This window comes from Lytechinus pictus, chromosome 5, assembly GCF_037042905.1.
Source record: "Lytechinus pictus isolate F3 Inbred chromosome 5, Lp3.0, whole genome shotgun sequence".
NCBI classification, from domain to species: domain Eukaryota; kingdom Metazoa; phylum Echinodermata; class Echinoidea; order Temnopleuroida; family Toxopneustidae; genus Lytechinus; species Lytechinus pictus.
The window spans coordinates 28,470,073-28,487,101 of record NC_087249.1 but is presented as its reverse complement, the minus strand read 5'-3'; the positions used below and the strand labels follow the sequence as shown (position 1 = coordinate 28,487,101).

The window sequence follows — 17,029 nt, the reverse complement described above, 5'->3', positions numbered from 1 at the left end:
AGCATAGTTAATCATTTAGGGCCTCTGTGAAAAGTATTTTTATTTCAGTCAATTTCAAAAAACATTAACACAATAATTTTCATGATAGTCTAAAACTAAATCACATTTGATTCATATTAGCAATCACAACATATCATATCAAAAGTGAGTGACACATTAGTTTCAGAGTAGTAACTGGATCTTAACCTTCTTGATGGTGGTATTATATAAACTAGCCTATGTTTAATATATAACAAAGGATGCTAAATAGAATAATGTAACATGTAAAAAAAATCACAATAGTTTTTTTTTAAGTATTGATTTTTTATAATGATATTGGATGTAGACTTTAGTAAATGCTGTGCATATGAACATGAATACAGAGGATTTCTACCCTTGAACTGTCAAATCATTTGATAATTTAGAAACTTTTCTGTATATTTCTGGAAAATTTGCGTAGAGCAATCCTGAAATTCATAATAAAAAAATTTTAAAAAATTCAAAAAAATTATTAGAAATTTCATTCTGAGCCGCTTACCGTTGCTTCCCCGTGTGCAACAGGGTTCTTTTGCCCATCCACAGCAATACTTCCATGGCTCAGGCAACGGTCTTAAACGCAACTTTCTAGAGAAGAGCCCAGAGCTTCAGTCCTTGCGATACGCCCTATCTCTCTACACTCAAACCACCGATATGCTTATCAAAACTTTTGTACAGACCCAGAATCAGCAAGGTATTCCATTATAAATTGATTTGTATTTGAATTTCATGTATGATAATGTATGTAGTTGTTTTCAGTATAAGATCTGTATAATGCAATTGAATGAATGTTAATATTTATTTTACACAAATATGACTTTTCTCTAAACACAATGGTGATTTTCAGTATCATATAACCTAAATGATTAATTAGAAACACATAATGAATCTAAGAAACTGAATGTTTTTTTGTAAGGAATCAGAAAAGGACATTTGAAAATGAGAAAGGATATGCTGATAAATAAAGTGACAGATGAATGATTAAAATGAATCGGAGAAAAAAATCGAAAAGATGAAAATAAATCCGCTTTAAAATAGTATGCTGAGAATGCAATTACGGTTACATACCATAAATGAATATGACAACGCTTATTCATGTAAGCATCATTAATCACTCCTACATTGAAATGAGTTAATAGATTAGATGATTCAAAGAAATAATGAAAATAACAATTTTGATACAAATGTAATATATTGTGCTATTTGTAACATCATGTATTTCATCCACATTTCTTTTCTTGGATTACAGATCAACCAAGTGGTACCATGTCTTTTGGTGAGCTCTCTATTCAAGTTGACCTATTCACACATCCTGGTACTGGGGAACACAAGGTCAATGTCAAAGGTCAGTTCAGGTCAATGTACTCTACTCTCTCATCTGACATCTGTTATGTGTTTTCCATTAATTTCATTCAACCAAAAAATTATGCCCATGCTTATTAAACAACTCACCATGCCATTCAAATATGCATAAAGCCTTTCCACAGCTATTCTTGTTGTAGAGAATTATTCCTTCTTTTACAGTTTCAAAAATGTAGTTATGATGGACCCTCGATGGTGCTCGCTTAACAAAAAAAATAAACGTTAAAGTCTACAAATTTAATTATTCCGACATTGGCTTGGAAGTATCAATCTATGCCTGTCATCACAAAGGTTTGCAATTGATTGAAAAGGGCAATTACCAGTCATTGCCATTGGTGCATATTGTTTTATAAACCCTCTTTCAACCAATCAGAATCATCGCTTGAAATCAGTAATTGGTCACAACTGTTCATGATATGGCCTGCCTACTTCAAACAAGGGTTATTTTTTAATTCTATCAATCTGTTTCTACTTTTGTGTTTTTATCGCAGTGGTTGCCTGCAACGGGCTGAGATGGAACACGACAAGTATGTTCCGACCATTTGTAGAAGTCTACATGATAGGTCCTCATCTGAGTGATAAAAGACGCAAACATTCCACCAAGTCCAAGGCCAATAACTGGGCTCCCAAATACAACGAGACCTTCCAGTTGTAAGTTATTCTCTCTTTGATCTAACTTCTAGTATTAAGTAATAATATTAACTTAAAATGATGATAGTATGCGTTTTGTATATTATGTCTCTATGCACATCCAAAGAACTTTGGATATCATTACCCTGGCTTTAGCTCGGCAGCCTTTCACAGCACACAAGCATGTCAAGGAATTAATTCCTGCCAGCTACTCATTTGCCTCACCTGGGTTGAGTGTGACAAAGGTAGATTAATGTCTTGCCAATGGATATTAGTGTGCGCCCAAAGCTGAAGTTTTTCCTAATCCAATTTGACAATAAAAGAATCCAGTACTCGGTGTATATATGAATAAAGATGAAAATGTTTATTAAAGGGATGGTAAATCTGTGCTTTGATGCATATAAAACAGATCTTGACCTTGCATCTCCCTGACACAACAACTGCTTCACGTCTGTATGGTATTTGAAACTTGATAATAGCTCGCGTATCGTGTGGCTCCATATTGATCAATTTTCTTTGACTTAATTTTTTCTATGGATTTTTTGTAAAGTCCTGACCTTTGTAACCTTTGTATCCCATCACACCTTGCAGCATCCTAGGTAACGAGGATGAGCCTAGCTCCTACGAACTTCACTTCTGCGTGAAAGACTACTGCTTTGCCAGAGAAGACCACCTCATCGGGATTGGCGTACTTCAGCTCCACACGATCGTAGAATGCGGAAGCTGCGCCTGCGTATGTACGCTAGGACGCAAGCTACACGTCAACGACACAGGTGGGACCATCCTACGCATCCTATCCCAGCGAACCAACGACGAGGTGGCACGAGAGTTTGTTCGCCTCAAGTCAGAGAGGAGATCTGAGGGGGGTGATCAAGGGAGGAGCTGAGACCGTGGGAAATCGGTTGTTATATTCTGAAAGAGTACCTCATTTCTTTACGTTGTTTCCTTTGGAGGAATTTTGCATTACTCTTTTTAAAATCTAAGTGCCTGAGTATGTTCAATTTAATGTGCAACTTTGCATGTTATATTTAACATTTGACTATTCAATTGTTATGTATGAGAAGGTTTGAAATGATTCTATTCCAGACATATTAAAATGAAGTATAAGTTCTCATATTTCTCACTATGCTTAATGCAGTAAATGGGTAATTCTACTGGCTAATAGTATCTATTAGATGACCAAGCCCAGCTTTTCTCATGCACTTGTGGTTCTTTTTTCGGACTCAGTACTTGTATGCTGTATTCACATTCAGAGTATTAATTCACCATGTAATAATTTTTACTTCAGTAAAATGAATAATTTCCCTCATTTGTACTAGTTGTAAATGTCAGTGTCTTGCATATTGTACAAATTTTTATCTAGAATTAATGCAAATATATTGCCATTGATAAATTGTGGTGTATTGAATTAAATGTGTAATTTTGTTTGTTTGTTTGTTTATTTTATCTGTTGTTGAGCATGTATGTACATATATTTTCAAATTCAGATTTAGATATGGAAAAATTGATTATTTCCGATTTCAGCATTCCTTGCTTTGTAGTATATTCTGACAGATTTGGATGGTTGTGTCTTTGTGGTTAAAAAAGTGATTTTTTTTGTGTTTTTTAGTTTATATAGAAAAACAATAGTTTTATTTTCCAGATTCAATTATGTAAAGCATTTGATTACATTTTCATGCATTGTAGTATTAGGAATATTCCAGAGAAAAGAGATTATGTGAATTTTTATGTGTAATCATACGTGTAGAAGTATAGCAGTATTTGAAGGCAATTTACTTTTGTACCCATTCAGATATTGAATAGATGAATTCATTCTAATATAAACAGATTAGACATAATGTAAGGGCAGAAGATTTTTTGTTGATTTTTATGTACAGTTTTTGTATATGTACTTGTTTGTGAGGAATTATACCCTATTTGATGGGTTTAAAGATGACTTGCCTTTTTGTGTGCTGTTAGCTTGTATTTGACAAAGAGAAACAATGTATGCCAGAAGATGCTATATTACATTTCACAAATTACAAAATTTATTGATATGTAAATATGTATGTGTATGTATTTATATCATGTTGCAATATTTATCCACTCATTTTGGAATATTTAGGTGCTATTGTATAAATCACTGACTTTCAGGATTATTTCCCATGTATCCACTTAAGGGTATTACTTTCCACAATTAAGCAAAAAAAATCTTGTTTATCACTAAACAACCATTTGCAAACATTTGGAACAACTGATGAAATTCATTTCCTCGTGGTTGATAATTTGATGATATTATTAAGAGAGTGTCTTTCATAAAACTGCCTGCTCAACAGAAGGCTTAAATGCTAAAATAGCCAGAGGACTGATGGCTTCAAATACTCTCCTAGGGAACTAGTAACGAGGATTAATGAAAGTGCTCTGTGTGTTGATCTGATATCCATTTCATGCTCTTTTAACATGGTATATGGTAATGCATTGTTTATTTTAATGTGCATAACTGCTGAATGGATTAATTAGCAAAAAAAAAATGATTGTGATATCTTTCTTTAAAAAAAAAATTGAAGACATGGTAAAATGCATGTTAAATTGACTTAGATCATTTTATCAGTTGCCAGAATATATTAAGAAATACAAAATAGATTCCACCTTGGGAAATTGTTGAGCATCCATTCATCAGAAAATGTTAGTTTCTGATTAAATTTCTTTAATTTACTTGAATTCTCTTTTCTCAAATTATTGATGGAATGTCCGATCCTTGTAGCCAATAGGTCATATTTATTTTTTTTGTAGAGGATTCACTCTAGAACCGATTGGATTACCAATATTTTCAGATGTTTGCAAATGGTTGTTACACTTTAAAATTGTTAAACATATTCACTCACAAATATCCCCTCCAATCTGATCAGAATTTTCAAATGTTTGTTATTTTATTACTTAGGGATACAATTTCAAATTAAGTTTTTTACTTTTTGTAAAATAGGACAAAAAATTACAAGAAAATAATCATGATTCCTTGTATGACAATAAAATCTCTAGCATATAAAAACTGAGTTGAGCAAAATGAAATGTTATCACATTGACATTCAATATGAAGCTTTCCATTAAATTTTGATCAGTTACTGAACAAGATAGTAAGGGAAAGGATAATGATTCTTTTTCTAATATAAAAAGATGAACGGAACTTTTGGTGAAATAACTTTGATCTTGTCCTTTAAGTGTTCTTAGTACCTAGCAAGGATCATTATTACAGAAAAAATAATTGTATATGCCAATTGTTTCATAGTGGTATTTGTTTAAAATATTGCAAGACGTAATAAAAACTACCAAAACATGCAATTCTTGATGGAACTTCTTAAAAAATGAACGTCAAATTGTAAAAAAAAAAAGGAACAACATGCGCTCTGGCGAATTTCTTGTCTTGAAGCAAAGTCTTTTAATATTGTAAGTACAACTGAAACATATGGCATATATACTTAATGATTTTAATGTGAAAACACTAATAACACAGTATGAATGATTTATATCACGTGTCCTATGCAATACGTAATCTTAGAGCAGTTTTACATTATTGTACTAACTTATAAGAACAATGAACTGATCATTGTTTTCATGTGCTTTGTTTTTCATTTCCCAAGAAAGAAAATGCAGATAAATTAACGCTCCGTGTTCAACAATCCCTAGTTTACAGACACTGTTTAGAATCATTCAGAATTCTTGGCAGAGCACACAGTATGGTGTTGAAAAATGAGTGTGGGGGGGGGGGGGCTTAGCCAAAAGTTAGGGGACTGACCATGCAAAAAATCACAATAGGAATGATGTTCCCTCTGCCAACGGTTCTGTGGCCCCTGCTTAGGTATGTCCTCATAATGAGACTGTACTACAACCCCTCCCTAGAGTCAGAAATTGATGAATCAAGCTAGGCTCTACATTTAGCTTACGCATTAATTGTATTTAGGACCTGGGCTTTGATAATGTTCATTTGTACTCTTGTGGAATATTTCAGGAAAGGACAATTTATTTTATCTGGCAATTACCATAGTTACAGTGCTTATCAGCCAATCAGAATCAAATAAAGTTGTCTGATCTGACCACTTTTCGGATGATAGATGTTGATGAAACGGTCCCCAGAATTCAACTCAAATACAGAGCACATGGTTGATAATCCCCTCAGTAAATGTTTCTGTGATTCAAGTTGTCAATGGTAGTGACATTAAACATCAGGATTTCTTTTCAAAAAGTACCTTAAATATCCAATACCCTTGTATTTTATCTCAAAATTCCCAGTATTAAAGAGATAAATAATTGAAGTTTGTGACCATTAGCATCATGTTGATAAGTAGATTAAAAAGGTTCAGTGATGGCGTGTTGTGTTGTTCATGTAAAGAAGATGTTGTTGCAGTTCATCTACAAGATCTCCATATCTGATACTTATTTAAACATCAATTAAATGCATGGGCAGATAACTTTACCTAAGTCAAATTAAAGTTTTTAAAAATCTATTCAACTTGAGGGAAATTAATGTTTTCCAAATGGGGTCAGACTCATCATTATTTAGATTAAATAATGAGCTGGTGGAAATTAGAAAGGACAAAAATCTCTCAATTTACATTATTTTACATGAAAAACAATTCAGTTAGAAAAATGAATACCTTTTCAATGCATGCATGAACAGGACAGTACCCCATTACTGAATCAAGTTGAATCAGTTGACAGAGGCTAGGCAGATTTTCCCTATAAGTATGTTATACTGATCTTCACATATTTAGACGGTCACGCTGAAGGGGTATGAAATGTTTTATACAAATGCAATCTTTCAGATGCCCATTAATGAATGTCACTTTTTTTTTCCTTTACTCAGATTCCTTTTGAAATAATGGGTAAGAGGAAAATTTCATGAATTCATGGTCACATTCTTTTGTAAATTCATACGTAGATATAGCCCGTTTTGTAACTTTTCACATTGAAATTCTCATTTTGAATTTGATATGGATTAGTGAATCAGTAAATGTACACACTGCATACTGTATATTCAAACATTGTCACAATTTGTTTCCTTCAAAGCAATATTCCACTATTTCTAACATTTGGTTACTTGTAAAACTGTTTTGAAAGAAAATTCCAGTCAGTTTCAAGTGTAATTTATAAAATATTTCATTGTCATACTATTGTTATCCTTTAACTGTTGTCATAACTGTACAAATTTATTGATAATTCAATACTATATAATAAATATTATATGAATATATATATATTACTATGATCAATAAAAACAAAATCTTCATTCCTTTTGATTTCATAACTTCATTGTCCATTTATTGTCTCAAACTGTTTCTCTTGTTAACGAGGGCATAATTAAGTGCTGATTACTGTTGGTGAAAGTTGATAGTACAAACTATCACTTTCATGGCGATTTGGATGAAGCCAACTACATGTATGTGAAACCAAGGATACATGTAGATAGGGTGACAGTTAGATTGCTCAAGAAGGGATTGTTTGTCTCATCCAATGTAAGCAATCGGTGATATTTCACATCTGAAATTATTCAACTTAGAAAAAATACAGTACATGCAATAAGGAGCCATACCCAAGACTTGCAATTTCACTGGTACTATAGCCTCTAATGCAACGTTACATCCAACATTAGATGGTTTAAAATGTGCATTCCTGAATTCAGGCCAAATACTACAATTGAATTCCTACATCATTCACAGAATTCCTTCTGTGATTAGGACATATCAGTCAATGAGACATCATATAATGTATAACAAGTGGAGAACGCCTCTGGCAGTCTCGCCTGCATTGCACTATTCAACATAGCCACAGTGCTGACTTTGAAAACAGCTAATAAATAATTATTCACAAAAGAAAACACTCATATGATAATCAAATATTATGTCCATTGACCCAACATGACCTTTGACCATTATCATGTGACCCAAGACATGTGCAAAACATACCGGTACTTGATAACCCTTATGTCTATGTTCCATGAACTGTAGATCCATAAACTTTCAAATTTATGATGACAATTCAACACATACCCCCACTACGGCCAAAGTTCGTTGACCTTAAATAACCTTTAATCTTGGTCATGTGACCTGAAACGCACACATGATATTCAGGAATACAAAACTTCATATTCCTGGCTGGAATACTATACCATGGAGTGGATATATGCATACGTTTTGTACAAGTAAACCAAATATCATGACTGGGATGGACTTCAAAGCTTTAAACACTGTCATGGGTGACTTCAAGTCTTTATTGATATTGGTAATAAATAGTGTTAGTGTTAAGAACATGATTTAGCTCCAAAACTGACTATGGGTTGATGAAGATGACGCCATAGACAATATTGACGGCTCCACACCAAGTGAGGTCAATCCAAGGATTCAAAGCACCAGTTTTATTTTAAGATCAGTGCTGGACGGGAGTACAAGTGAGCTAATACTGAACTTCAAATCCCCTGGGTCCATAACACAAATGTTAGTGATTAATCATACGTGCATATGCTTGATTTCCATGATAAAAGAGGATGTTCACCCTGACAAAAAGTTTCTTGTAAAAATATTAGAATATAATAATATAGAAAAATATTGGTGAATGTTTGAGGAAAACCCACCAAAGATTTAAAAAGTTATTGGAAGTTTTCAAAAAATCAATGAAATGTCATTTTCTTAAAAAATTGTAAATGGTTTTATTGTACTTTCATTCCACACCCGCTCCTGAAGGGAAAAACATTTTAGTCATTAGGAAGCACTAAATAATTTATGCATCATGCATTTTATATGACATAACATATGGGGGCAGCTGTTCGTATGAGGTCTCAAATCAAACACTTCAAATTCTAATAACTCTTAATTTTTCATGGATTTTCTCAAACCTTCACCAATTTTTTTTTCCCTAGTATCTTTACAACAAACTTTTTGTCAGTGTGAACTTCCCCTTCAACTGTACATTGTAATCAATGCAATCGAATGTACAAAAAAATCTACAATGATTTCTAGGCTTTGTGTAACAGGTCCCTGATGTCTTGCAAAGTAAGTGCCACATGGGCAGATAGCATGAATGGAATTGGAATACACATTGAGAGATAATGATCATATGGAAGTCTTACTGCAGTCAATGATGATGCTTTTGTAGGAATAGACTGCAGAATAATACATACACACTCAAATTGAATATAATGATAATGTAATATAATTTTTACAGAAAAAAATAGCAAAACAAAAACAGTCATATTGTAGCCTGCTGCACTTGATATTACACCTAATACATTAGCAACTACTGACAAAACAAGATTCTAAAAAAAAATGCATTCAAATTGCACTACAACAAATGTAATTTTTTTAACTTCAACTTAAAAAATATCCTTCATTAACAAAAACCTGTTGATAGCACTTCATTGGAAAGCAAATTAATGTAAAGTTTATTTACCTTTTTTTTTTGAGGGGGGGGGGCAGAAGTGTTGTCGAATGAACCCCCATAAAAAGTGTATTTTGGACAGCCTATAGAAACATGTGTTCCTGAGTTAGCACACAATTATTTTTAAATACCAGACCTTTGGTGTTTTCAAGAAAGGAACATTTTTTACATTAAGAATGTTCCTTGACGGATAACCTGAGAATAATAGGCCTCTCTGTTTTATATAATTATAGTAATAAACTATCATGCGAGAACTGTCAATATTCCACTCTTCAGATCAAGGATCACAAAAGCAATTCATCAACATCTGATAGTGTGACAACTTTCATTCATTTTTTTATTGGATAAGTGACTTGACTATCCCCCTTAATTGACATCTTTTACATGTATATATGGTATACACATATACCTCTGAAATTCTGAATAACATATCTCTAAACCATGGGATGGATAATTCACATTCATGCCATCTAAGGTAATTTGAATGTGGTGTTTATTCAAACAAAGTGGAATTAAAAATGCTAAAGTTCATGGTTCAAGTCTTCAAATCTCCCTCACTCAACCCCCCCCCCTCGCTCTTTCTATCTGTTTCTGTCTCCCTGTCAAACTCTCTACTGTATGTATCCATATCAATCCACCAGAAGCATCTTCCGTTGAATATGTACAATAAATCCTCTTCCACTTCTAAAATCTTATTCATCATGATATCTTCATAATCATCCATCAAGCATCAGTTCCAATATCTGGTTCCAATCAGTTAAAGTAAATATAATACTCTCCAAGAACTCTGTCCAAGTTCTTGTCTCAATGTCCATTATATATTTGATCAGAAATCGATGCATCGTCCTTTCCTCTCCCAGTCCCCATATCTGGTTGGTTCCGGGCCCCTTGGTCCTCCCTTCTCACCCGTAACAGGATTCACATCATCAGGGAAAGCTTCCAAAGGATTCTTCTCCGCATCCCTGTGCTTCTCTGGCATCTGGTTGTCGTGTTTGCCCACTGGGGTAAATGGCTTCTTAAGTGGGGCTCCCTCTGGAGATTGTTTACCTCCATCACCTTGGTTACCAGTCGATGATGATGATGCACATCTGAGTGGTGCTGGGAATATCAGATGTCTTGCAGCAGTAACTAGTGACATTAAAAAAAAAATAATAATAATTAAGTACTTAATAATGAAAATAGTATATTAAATATATATTTCATCACAAGAATTAAGAAATGCATTCCAGATCAACTTCCCAAGATTAAAACCGGTCCTATACAAGCTTTGAAGGTAGCCTTTTTAAAGATAGTCATCGACTTCCTTTTCATGTGAAATTAAAGTTTTGTTGATTAAGTTATCGCAAAAGATACTCTCATTCCATCAGAAGTAATTTGGTCTACTTATTACCAAAAAAATAAATAATCTAAGAAATCCCTTCTTAACATAGGCATGTTAAGACAAAGCAAGTATGTAGTTTTTTTACATTGACTTTGATTTTAAAAGAATTTTTCAAAAGCCTTGTAAAGATGAACATATGCAATTTTTTATGTAAATATGCAAAACAAAATATTTAACCAGTAATCTTAACTTCATTTCAGTTCAGCAAATGTACAACAGTGTATTCCTTTTCTAAACTGTATGTTTATGAAATAAAGTTCAGATCTTTTGTCAAAATCTGACTTCTCTAGTTCTCTTTGCAAAATGTTAGATCTAAAGTGTTCTTTACAAGGAAAAGTAATAACAAAATAAAAGATGGTAATGCTGCCATCTTCATTTTGTCATGAAAAGCAGAACTTGCACAATTGATACATATGCCAATCGATCACTTTCAAGACAACTGAAACCATGCAGTGTTTCAATTTGCAATTGAACAGCCCATCGACAATGTGCAAATGTTTTTGTCAAGATGGCAGCACAAGCATAGGCAAACTTATCCTTGCTGCTCCTCAAAAACAAATCATGCGATTCTTAAGTCCGGCATTTCACAAAGAAAAATCAGGATTCATTAATATTCATTTAAAGAACCTTTGGAATGCATATTTATTGAGGTTAAAATACGGTCAGGCCATTGATCTGGACATGTATGGGAAGAAGAATAAGCAATTAAGATCAAGACAATGATTGCATATGCATGACTTACATATTAACTGTTAGATCTACTGTAAAAAAAAGAAAAAAAGTGTAACTTGAGTAAACAGACCATAGCATTAAGCATAGCAGGAGCACGCTTGGAGAGGGTGAAAAGACATGAGGAAAGGAGAAGAGAAAAAAACAGAGGCAGAAGAAGATTTAAAAAAACAACCCTTCACTCATCTCGCGACAAGTATTATTAGATCTCAAGCTCAAAAGTGATTACTTACACTTATTGACTCCCTGTGTGGTGATTTAAGGTTGGCAATGTTTGGCTTATTTTCTCTTGTTCTTGGGGACAAATGCTTGATTTTTGACACTGTCAGTCCATTACAACTATTCATCATATAACTTGGCTCTGAAGTAAATTGAATTCTTGAATTATTTTTTTTTTAATTAAAAATAGAGATTTCAAGTTTTTGACGATTCTGGAGCAACTGTAGGCTACTTTCCACAAAAAGTAGAGGGCCTACACAAAAAATGCTCAATATCAAAGTTTTTTAGCGCTTTAGCTTTGCCTTGACTTGTTGGTGAATAATAAAAAATGATCACCATGTCACTAGTCTAATCTCTGAAAAATAAATCACGGATATGGAAATAAGTATTATCAGTTACAAAAGTGGTATTTTAAAGAATTTTAAAAGTGTTGTAGTGCATAGATATAGGGTCTACATGTAGATTCACCATATGCTAGCATAACCCAGGGAGCTCCGGTCCGCAAAGCGGGCCGGAGCCCAGGACTCGTCCGTGTAATTATAGGCAGACATGTCATGGGTACTCTCCAAAAGGGGGTAGAATGTGGTCGCAATAGCACTCCAAATATTAAAAGGGTAAAAATAAATTATGCACTTACCTCGATTATATGGATGAAGATCTATTATGACACAGAATGCTCACATCGAGGCACAAACAGGACCCTCAAAAAAAGTAAAAGTTAGACCTCTATGTCGCGTTCGTTCTCGGTATTGATCAGCCATTTTGTTTTCAATTTTGAAAGGAGAGAATGAACGCGACAGAACTTTTCCTTTTTTGAGGGTGCAGTTTGTGCCTCGATGTTAGGATTCTGTGTCATAATAGACCTTCAGCTTCATCCATATTATCGAGGTAAGTGCATGATTTATTTTTCCCCTTTTATTTGGGGTTAGGTAGTTGCTTGCAGTGAACAAGTGATTACCTACACAGATATGCGCATGTGGGTATGCCCTTGTCAAATTAAATAACAAGCAAACTGTCGCGCATGGAATTGAAGCACTGAGGGAATAAACAAACTCGAAAACACACCCCAGAAAAATGAGAACCAGACAGAGAAGCCCTCCAATTCAAAGATGGTCATAACTCACCACTGCACCGAGTAAATGGCTTTAATTGACTAATTTTTAAGAATTGTGTGCAGAAGAGCGCTGATGCTTGGGAGGCTGCCATATTGATTATATTTTTGTTATGAAATATAGGCTCATTTACAATGGAGGCTTGAAAGAGTACCAGAATATCAGTAAATAAAATTTTACGTATTTATTTTCATATGAAAAAAATTAAATAGAAATAATAAAAAATATACAATCAATATTATTGCTTTGTATGTGGACAAAAAAAAAATTTGATAGGCCTATTAACATTTCCTAACGTGCATTTCCGAATCAACTGGCGCGAATTTGTGGCTTAAAAATCGCCAACTTGACTTCCTTCCTGGTACGAGATAATACATAATAATATATCTATGGATATCATAGTATACATCTCTATGATGGATATATATTACTAGTTTGCGTATATTAGTATGTCTCAATTTTTTCGTCACCACAACGAGGCCAGAAAAGCTAATCATTTTGATCCACTTTTCAATTAAAAAACATTCAATGCATGGTATTTATTTCTAAAGGCTATAAGCGTGATTAAAACATTAATAAAAATCACATTTTATACTAAAAGGCGGGAAATGAATTGTACTTGGAATTTCTCAAAATGTCTTGAAATTATTCATATAGACTAAAATGGTTATTAAGTCATTGATCTTATTTTTTAAACCTCAATTTAGCGTCCCCTTGTCTCGCCGCATAGCCCGGGGGGGGCACTCGACCAAAAAAGTGGTAGGGGTGTGCCGCGGGCGAGGCAAAAAACGGGGGCCTTGGAGCGGGCTTATTGTAAAAAGGAGGGTCCTCGGAACGGGCTTCGGAACTACAAATGTTTGTATAAACGGGGGTCCTCGGAACGGATCTCCGTATCTCTGTGAGTGTGTATGCATCCCTATGGAAAGGGCAATCGCGCATGACGCAGCTAGCGCGGCCTCCGCCGGGTGCGCTCTCGCTTAGGCGATGGTAGTCTAGTTCTAGACGATATTAAACGAATTTGTTTTCACCGAAATATACGTTCTATTCCGTGCGTACGCCCCGCCGAGTGTGCGCGCAAAACCGAGAACCTGTACTCCGAGAAAAATATTTTTCTCGGAGTACAGGTTTTCGGTTTTGCGCGCACACTCGGCTGGGCGTACGCACGGAATAGAACGTATATATCGGTGAAAACAAATTCGTTTAATATCGTCTAGAACTAGACTAAGGCGATGGTCGAAAAGCGCTGTACGGCCGCTTTTCACCAAAATTGCAGCTCCTTGTAGCAAATCAATGCGACCGGAACGGCGTAACGAAAAATATGCGAAGCTTTGGAACGGATTTCTTTCTTCTTTTTTCTCGATAAGAAGGAAATGCTATGCCTTGGAGCGGCTTTCTTTGTTCTTTTTTCTCAAAAAGACAAAAATGCTATGCCTTGGAACGGAAATTTGAGTGTAAAAATGGGGGTCCCCTCCGCGGCACATACCCACTATGCATTATATACTGAGTGCCCCCCCCCCCCCGGGCCGCATAGCACAGAGCAAGACTATAGGCGCCGCTTGTGACAATGGCGGCGTCAACATCAAATATCTTAACCTGGCTTAATACGTTGTTGAAATGACATCTTAGAAAGTGTAGTTCATGAAACTTGGACATAAGAGTATTACTGAACATCCTGTCTTGGTTTCAGGTCAAGGTCATTTATGGTCAATGAACTCAGACCATGATAGGTATCGAAATCTTAACCCACCCACTGTTCAATTTGTTACCGCGATTACCGGATATTACCGGTAATATCACCCGGAAATTTGAGTAACACCAAATAGGCCTATTACCGTTATTATACCATGCTATTACTGAAATTATAATTCCTGTTGCTACCTAGTACTTAGGCCTACTGTTATCACCGTTATGAAACCGACAGTTACCTATAGTTACAACAGGGTGATGATGGGTAATAAATGTTGAATGGCTTTGATTGGTTATAACATTGCAAACTTTAGTAATAACAGTAATTTTACAGCATGCAATCCCAGCGAAATTTTCAAAGTCCAAAAAATTACTGTTATCACCCTGATAAAACCCAGGCTGACGAGTTGGGTGATGAGGGGTAATATTGGCAATGATGAATGGCTTGATGAACATTGCACACTTTAGTAATAACAGTATCCCAACAAAAATTTCCAAAAAAAATACTGTTATAGCTATGAAACCGACACTTTACCGAGTTACAACATGGTGATGAAAGGCGATATGGGTAATGTTAAATGGTTTCCATTGGTTATAACCTTGTAAACTTGAGTAATAATAATCTTACAGCAAATGGCCCAGCGAAATCTTCAATTCCAAAAAAATTACTGTTATCACCCTGATGAAACCGACATTTTACCGAGTCACAACAGGTTGATAAGGGGTAATGGGTATAATGTTGAAACGCTTCCATTCCCAGACAGCAAAGTATATATCTGAATCACAATCATTATGGTTCTTATCTGGGATATCTGGTATATGGGCCCACATGGAACCCAGATGAAAACATATACTTGAACTTGAACCCACATGGGGCCCAGATAGGACCCAGATGGAAACGAGACCTCCAACCCATGTGGAACCCATTAATATTGGGTAAATGGAGTAATATCAGATGGTAATATCAGGAAAATGCTGGGAATATTAGTTACTAATGAATATTCAATGCTACAATAAATGGCAAAAATTTTAGCTAATATAGCTGTAAAAATTAATGTGTTTATGTTTATACAATGATTCCACCCAGAAAAGTTTCAGAAAAATATGTAGTTTATATATATTATTCATAATCATGACATTTAATTTTAGAAAAATGTTTTTGTTAACCATAATTTGTCAAGTGTTGTAAGCTCGCTCAACTTAGTCAATGACAAGACTCGGTGGATAGGTGTAGGGTAGGATTTAAGGATAGGATAAGGTGATATGGCTTACAGAAAGGAGTTGTAAAAATGTGCTTCAATTACCTTAATGACACTAATTGTTTTTTTTTATGAGCCCACATTAATTGGGTAATATTGGGTAAACAGAGAAATATCAGGATGGTAATATCATGGAAATTCTTGAAATATTATATAGTTACATCATACTGGTTATTGGGTCAGGTGGTAATATTAATATCATGAAAATGCTGGAAATAGTATAGTTACATCATACTGAGAAATATTGGGTAAATTAAGTAATATCAGGTCCAGGTAATAACAGGGAAAGATTGGTCTACTATTTCCCTGTATACTGTTGTTACCGTAGTAATATCCATGTAATTACCTGTCACAACCCGGGTATATATCAGGTAAAATGCCCTGTGGGCAAGGTTATAAGTTTTTGAAATATCATCATAACTTAAAAAGTAATATGGACCTATTATAAGGGTAATGAAGTATTACTGAATATCTTGCCCGAGTTTCAGGTCACATGACCAAGGTCAAAGGTCATTAAGGGTCAATAATCTTTGAGCATGCCATAGGGGTATTTGTTGAATTTCCATCGTATATATAAACTTTCGATTTTTACGGAGCTAGTTCATAAAACTGGACATAGGAGTAAAAAAAAGTATTACTGAACATCCTGCGCGAGTTTCAGGTCACACTGACCAAGGTCAAAAGTCAATTAGGGTCAATAAACTTTGGTAATGTATTTGTTGGATTGGCATCATGATATATAACTTAAGTTTATGGATATCTATAGTTCATGAAACATGAGACGTATGGGTAAATGTTTTGCACACATAGATCACATGATCATGGTCAAAGGTAATTTTGGGTCATTTATAATGGACAGTATTTTATTATCATGTGAATGTTTTCTGTTCAATAGCTGTTTTCAAAGTCAGCACTTCTGCTAATATCAATTCGCGTAATGCAGGCGAGACTGTCAAAGGTGTTCCACCAATTGATTTAACTTCAACCGGCTCTATTTATCTTATTTTTCTCCTTGGCACACATTTCCTGTATTACCAAAGTTCAATTCCCCTCGGGCCACTCCAAGCCGAAAAAAAAAAATAAACATATATCATAGCCCCCTAAAGAAAAATCACACACAAAAAGAAACAAAACAAAATTAACACTAGCTGTGAAAATATAATAAATAGGATGCAGGATCAAGATATTGCATTATTTCATGGAAAAATTCGATGCAAATCTTTTTGGAT

General features: G+C 34.6%; 2 protein-coding genes across 2 annotated transcripts in view; one reads left to right on the top strand and one right to left on the bottom strand.

Annotated features, from left to right (window-relative positions):
* LOC129262162 (protein unc-13 homolog B-like) overlaps window positions 1–5,364 on the top strand; it is a 176,083-nt gene extending 170,719 nt beyond the window's left edge. Inside the window, exons 35-38 of the mRNA XM_064099460.1 lie at window positions 541–709; window positions 1,265–1,360; window positions 1,869–2,028; window positions 2,599–5,364. Of these exons, the coding sequence (XP_063955530.1) occupies window positions 541–709; window positions 1,265–1,360; window positions 1,869–2,028; window positions 2,599–2,893 (720 nt within the window). The 3' untranslated portion in view covers window positions 2,894–5,364. The remainder of the gene's footprint in view (window positions 1–540; window positions 710–1,264; window positions 1,361–1,868; window positions 2,029–2,598) is intronic.
* A 4,276-nt stretch (window positions 5,365–9,640) lies between these two features.
* On the bottom strand, window positions 9,641–12,958 carry LOC129262163 (succinate dehydrogenase assembly factor 4, mitochondrial-like). The gene is made up of 2 exons (XM_054900219.2): window positions 12,868–12,958; window positions 9,641–10,542 (listed from the first exon to the last, which is right to left on the bottom strand). Exons 1-2 carry the CDS (start codon window positions 12,947–12,949, stop codon window positions 10,241–10,243), a joined length of 384 nt encoding a protein of 127 aa, XP_054756194.2. The 5' UTR covers window positions 12,950–12,958; the 3' UTR covers window positions 9,641–10,240.
* Between the last annotated feature and the right edge of the window lie 4,071 nt (window positions 12,959–17,029).

Bases quoted from the DNA above. Each gene is read 5' to 3' on its own strand.
- LOC129262163 (XM_054900219.2), bottom strand. From the start codon at position 12,949: ATGGCAGCCTCCCAAGCATCAGCGCTCTTCTGCACACAATTCTTAAAA. The intron at 10,543-12,867 runs GTGAGTTATGAC...TAATGTCACTAG, and splicing joins GCCATTTACTCGGTGCAGTG to TTACTGCTGCAAGACATCTG.